This window comes from Siniperca chuatsi, linkage group LG4, assembly GCF_020085105.1.
Source record: "Siniperca chuatsi isolate FFG_IHB_CAS linkage group LG4, ASM2008510v1, whole genome shotgun sequence".
Classification (NCBI taxonomy): domain Eukaryota; kingdom Metazoa; phylum Chordata; class Actinopteri; order Centrarchiformes; family Sinipercidae; genus Siniperca; species Siniperca chuatsi.
In genome coordinates, this window is record NC_058045.1 from 11,204,090 (window position 1) to 11,209,686 (window position 5,597).

General features: G+C 39.2%; 1 protein-coding gene across 1 annotated transcript; it reads left to right on the forward strand.

The window, feature by feature from the left end:
* Nucleotides 1-677: 677 nt before the first annotated feature.
* stoml1 (stomatin (EPB72)-like 1) lies at nucleotides 678-5,449 on the forward strand. Its single transcript, XM_044192534.1, has 7 exons — nucleotides 678-1,049; nucleotides 1,717-1,823; nucleotides 1,917-2,066; nucleotides 3,147-3,350; nucleotides 3,430-3,640; nucleotides 3,728-3,928; nucleotides 4,116-5,449. Exons 1-7 carry the CDS (start codon nucleotides 893-895, stop codon nucleotides 4,310-4,312), a joined length of 1,227 nt encoding a protein of 408 aa, XP_044048469.1. The 5' UTR covers nucleotides 678-892; the 3' UTR covers nucleotides 4,313-5,449.
* Nucleotides 5,450-5,597: the final 148 nt, after the last annotated feature.

A 5,597-nucleotide genomic window follows, 5' to 3' on the forward strand; every position in this document is an offset into this window, starting at 1 on the left:
TGTAGAAAAGGAAGAGAACACATAACACAATTACTAAGAGATGCTACAAAGAACAGACACTATACAGAATATCTCTGGTAATTTTATTAATATTATTTAGAGCCTGGCCAATAGTTCATAATGGCTGGTATTATTGGCCCACATTTAGCTTATTACAGATATATTGGTCATGGTATATATGTCAGCCAATATGTGACAAGAAATTGCAGTGCAGAAATGACAAAGATATGTTTGAGGTTATTTAGAAACCACAGAGCTCTGACAAGTTTGTTTTTCAACTGTTAACTGTCTCAAAAAGGAATAGTAACAGGTTATACTTTTTTTTAAAACTCTCAAACATCGATATTGGTAGGGATCTTATATGATTTGTCTACTGGATAATAGCACGATATTTTATGTTTATATTTTATTATGGCTAAAGGGCTAACTAAAAAACAGGATCAGCAGTTTGCTTTCCAAACAGGGTTCCTTCCTGTACACTGTTGGGCATCCTTGTGGAACTTTCCATGGCCTTGGACAAAAAAATAAATAGATTTGACTGTGTAAGTCAGTACAATCACATTTGACAGCAAAAATATCTGAAACGGGAGACCATGAAAGAGAAAGGTTTATCATGTAATGGAAACTCTTTTTGGGCCACTGTAGCGTTAGGTGGCGGTAATGAGCACATTTACTGATGAACACGAGCCGCAGGTTAACACCGAGAAGAAGAGTTGGAACAAAACACGGAAGAACTAGAAAGCTAGCTAGTTGGCATAATGAGCTAAAGCGTCTTTCATTTTAGTAACCATAACTACTTTGTTTACTTCAACCAGCCTGTTTTGGCTGACACCTGCAGCGGAGACTGATACATTATATGAAGTTAAATACGAAATAGTTGTTTCACCTAACAATGTTTAACAAGTCGTATCAGCTGCTCCCTCAGAGGGACTCCACCAGTCCGAGGACTCCTGGCTTGTTTGTGGACACTGATGGCCTTAAACAGCTCGGCTACCACAAAGGACTTTCATTTGACAACATGCCCAATGTTTCTGAAAACGACTTCACTGGTAGGTAGCTAACATTACATAACATTACATTGATAACGGGGGCTTATAAACAAACCTGCCTCAAATAATCTAATAAAATAACAAGGGCATTTCTCTTTAATTTATTTCTCGTCTGTCTGAATATTAGTGGTTAACCATTTATGATCAACACTAGATGTTGTCAATGGTATTATTACTGCCTAGTCCATCATGTTTTTTGTTTCAACGTCTTTGTTATCCCCAAGGGAAATTTATCTTGCAGCCAGGTGGTGAAACATAATACACATGCACAGACTTTGAACATAAAACATAATAAAATGCATAACAGTTAAAACATATAATAAAAATATGTATAACATGCCAAAACCCACCACTCTACATTGCACTGCATTTAATAAAAGTTGGAGGACTTGCATGAGACAGATTAAAACAAAACAGCATGGTCAAAATTACAGAGGATGAGATATCCTGAAATTTAGTTCAGTTCAGTTAATTCTCCAAGCCCAAATCGAGATTACTCAACTGATGCCACTTGAGTCATTTTCTCAGACTTTAGAAAGCTCCCCTTAAAGCCACAGACAACATCATACAACTGTTTTTACAGGCCGAGTAGTTCTCCCTATGACTGGTGTACTGAAAATACCCTTAAAGACTGAGACTCTTTTTTTGTTTGTTTCTTTTCTTTAAGATACCTCCCAAGGATGGGTGTCCTGGATTTGCAACCTGATTGTCATCTTCCTTGTCTACATCTGCACCTTTATAACTTTTCCCATAACAGGATGGTTTGTACTGAAAGTAAGCTGAAATTATCTCTCATCAGTTACTCCCACATCATGTGCATTTACTTGTTGAGAATAAAAACAACCAACTAACTTTTTTTTCCCGTAGACGGTGCCTAACTACCAAAGGATAGTAGTGTTTCGTCTGGGTCGAGTTTCTCCTCCAAAGGGCCCTGGTATTGTCCTTGTGCTGCCCCTCATTGACCAGTGGCAGAGAGTGGACCTGCGCACCCATGCTTTCAACATCCCTCCTTGCCAGGTAAACCACTATACTCCGTTCACCATTAGTTAGCTATTGGGATGGACAACTTGTTCAAGTCCTGAAACAATGAAAAATGCAGAGAACAACTCTGGTCTGGAGTAGTTTCCCTCACATTCTCCTACAGGTTTTTTACATAAAGTCTTTGCTGAACTTTTACTAAAAAGACTGTAACTTTGGAAGATACTTGTTTTGGTTAACTCAGGCTGCTGAAGCTTCATATTAGCTTCAGATAAACTAAGATAAACTGAATATACTGTTGCACGGATGGAGGACTCTGGAGTTTGTCCTCCATCACTTCCACTATTCGCATGAGGAAGGGATCTTTTAGTGGCCAGTATGAACAGGAGGAATGATTACATCTGTTTCAATGTTCATATGGGCAGTAGACTTGTGAACCTATCCTTTAAGTTATGTTCCTGAACATGAAACAGCTTTACTGAAAAATAGTTATTGCTTAAGATGCTTAGAGTTTTGCAATATTAAAATATATTCTCTCAATATAGCAAAGGATAGTGGGCTTATTTTCATGATCTCTTTGGTGATGTCTCTTGGTCTCTGGCTGCATTTGAAATCTAAAGTCGCGGACTTCACCATCTAAGTCTTCTAAGCACAGAGGCAAGCAGTGTCTTATGTCACCATGTAAAATTTTGAACCTGTGATTCTTACACTAAGGAATCGTAGTTTCTCTTCAACCATGCTGAGTTAAATGAAGTCTGTAAGTTGTGTGCAATTTTCTTTGTCCTGCAGGTGGCACTCTTGGTGCACTGTTGATCAGTGTGTAACTGGATAAAGTAAATAGATACAGGGAGAACTCTGAATAGTGTGTGGCAGCACATGTGTTGATACATAAAGTTGTAATGTCATGCTGCCTGCAATATATTTGTCAGCTCATTTCACTTGTTTCTTAATGGTGCCAAGACTGTCATTATGAGCTTTTGCCAACTGTATATTCAGCCTTACACAGTGAATATTGCTTAGTCAATACCAGCTTTAAGAATGAAGAGGAGATGTCTCTAAATTATTAAAGGACCATTGTTAGATCCAGCACTCATATAAAATGTAATTCTGCTACTGTAGGTGAATACTCGGGATGGCGGTGTGTTGTCAGTGGGAGCAGACATCCAGTTCAGGATCTGGAACCCCGTCATGTCAGTAATATCAGTCCAGGATCTGAACGCCTCAACCAGGATGACGGCACAGAATGCTTTGACCCACAGCCTGGACAAGAAGACTGTCAGGGAGATCCAAACTGAGAGAGTTAAACTGGGAGAATATCTCGGGGTGAGACTACACTGGAGCTGCTCTCTGCAGGCTTTTCACTGTATCAAGTCTTACTTACATCATTTCTTGCTCTGTACAGATGGACATAAATGAGTTGACTCGGCACTGGGGGCTGGAGGTGGACAGGGTAGAGCTTACCCTTGGCTCTCTACTAAAAGCACCAGTTGAAGGCACCTCTGGACCCCTAATCATGCCTCCCTCTGTGCCTGGACTGGAAGGCCTCACTGGCTCCATTCAACAGTTGGCCATGCACTTTCTGGGCCACAGTGGTAGTTCACAGCCTCAACAAGGTATGGCACCACACACACACAATTCTTTTTGTACAAAATGTACCCATTATGATAATGTGTAATACATCTGTGGCTTTTACTCCTCAGAGGACAGCATAACTTTTACAGATGAGCTCAGCAGTGCCCCTCAGGCAGTCATGGCCACACCGGGTTCTGTTGAAGAGCTGCTTGGCGGGATCAAGCTCCTGCTCTCTGAAACTTTGGTCTACCAGATTGGGGCCTGCTTCCAGTTTGACATAAGCTCAGAAGATGGACAACATCACAGTTACTATGTGGATCTGAGCCAAGGTGATAGTTCATATATTGCTGTAAATATGCCACAATTATAAGAGCATTTCCATTTAGATAAATCCAGCAACTGAATGCAAGTTGTGTTAAATCTGTCTAATAATGCTCAAATGTTTGTGGTAAATAGAAACAAAAGTACAGTTATGTAAATATCAAATATCTCCATCACTCTGTGTGTGTTCTGTAGGTAGCGGTGCAGCTGGAGCAGGGTCCTTGTGCAGACAGCCAGATGTGACATTGAATATGAGTGACAGCGACCTACTGGCCATGTTCCAGGGAGGGCTACGGCCATTTGCAGCTTACACTAGTGGCAGACTTAAAATCCAGGGAGACATTAAGACTGCCATGAAGCTGGAAGAACTCATAAAGCTACTTAAGAAATAGTGATCATAAGTACTCCCCATTTGAGCCTTTATTGCTCAAGGACAATCTGAACAAACACATACCACAAATACACAATTTACTTTCTGAATATTCTGAAGCCAATACAATAGCACTAAAAGAGAAATGGGAAAAGGATCGCAAGATCCAGATCACAGATGAACACTGGAGCGAGATTAATGAGCAATCACAGAGAATTTGAATTAATACCAGGTATAAGCTCTGCAATTACAAATTTATTCTCAGAGCATATCTTACGCCTGAGAGACTGAACCGTTTTAAAACCGATTCATCCCCTCTCTGCCCTTGCAGCAAGCCAGAGACTGGTACGTTCGTACATATGGTATGGTCTTGTTTCAAGCTTAGACAGTGGAGACGCTGGAGATTGAGAATATTCTTGAAAAAGTTTTATTGAGGGAAATATCTTTATCTCCTGTGATTACAGTGTTGTTGGGCGACTTGACCGATCTAAATCTTCCCTCCCAAAGGATAAAGGTTTTTTTTTTTTTTTTTTTAGACTAGCTATTACGGCTGCCAAAAGTGCATCACATCTAAGTGGAATCATTTTTTTATTTAATTGAATTACTGTGTCAAACTGAAAGTCTTTTTAATTTACCAGGTGGTTTTTAAAATGTGAAATGTTATTTTGTTTTTATGTCTCTACATAATAAATGACAAAGGAAAGTAAGGATCCCCCTAATATTACTCAGTTGATTAATGAGTTAAATGAATGTGCTCCTTTGGAGAAAATAACCTATACCTTGAGATCTAGCTATCTTCCATAGGACTTGGGATCTGTGGATGACTTACAGGGAGCCTATTTAATTTACTAACTATTTTATTATTTTTATTTTTATTTCTGTATCTTTACTTTGTGGGGTGGGAGGGATGCTGGATGACCTGTCTCTGTGTGGAAGTGAGAAGTGGTGTGTATTGTGGAAGAATAATTCCTTCAGGTCCAATTCTGTGGCTGGTTCAGATGAGTTTTATTCACTGCGCAGTGGAGACAGAAGTTCACAACATGAATGTGAATATGGAAAATGAATAAACAGAATTCCCCCCCAAAAAACAAGAAATAGCGATCGATAGTAACATTTGTATATGTAGGCTCTTTATTAAATCCTTCATTTTAATTGTAAATATTTTTCATGTATTCACTGATTACATGTGTTATGAACTGATTTCTGTTATGGCCTTGTCTTCACAAATCAAAGCAAATACTTGTTTACAAAGACAAAAAACTTTCTGAAGGTCTTTAGGCCTAATTTTACTTGGCATAGTCTTAATA

What these genes read in the sequence shown, in the direction of transcription:
- stoml1 (XM_044192534.1), top strand. Translation starts at nt 893, where the DNA reads ATGTTTAACAAGTCGTATCAGCTGCTCCCTCAGAGGGACTCCACCAGT. An exon ending in CAGGATGGTTTGTACTGAAA is followed by an intron (nt 1,824 to 1,916) that starts GTAAGCTGAAAT and finishes TTTTTCCCGTAG; the next exon opens with ACGGTGCCTAACTACCAAAG. An exon ending in CTATGTGGATCTGAGCCAAG is followed by an intron (nt 3,929 to 4,115) that starts GTGATAGTTCAT and finishes TGTGTTCTGTAG; the next exon opens with GTAGCGGTGCAGCTGGAGCA.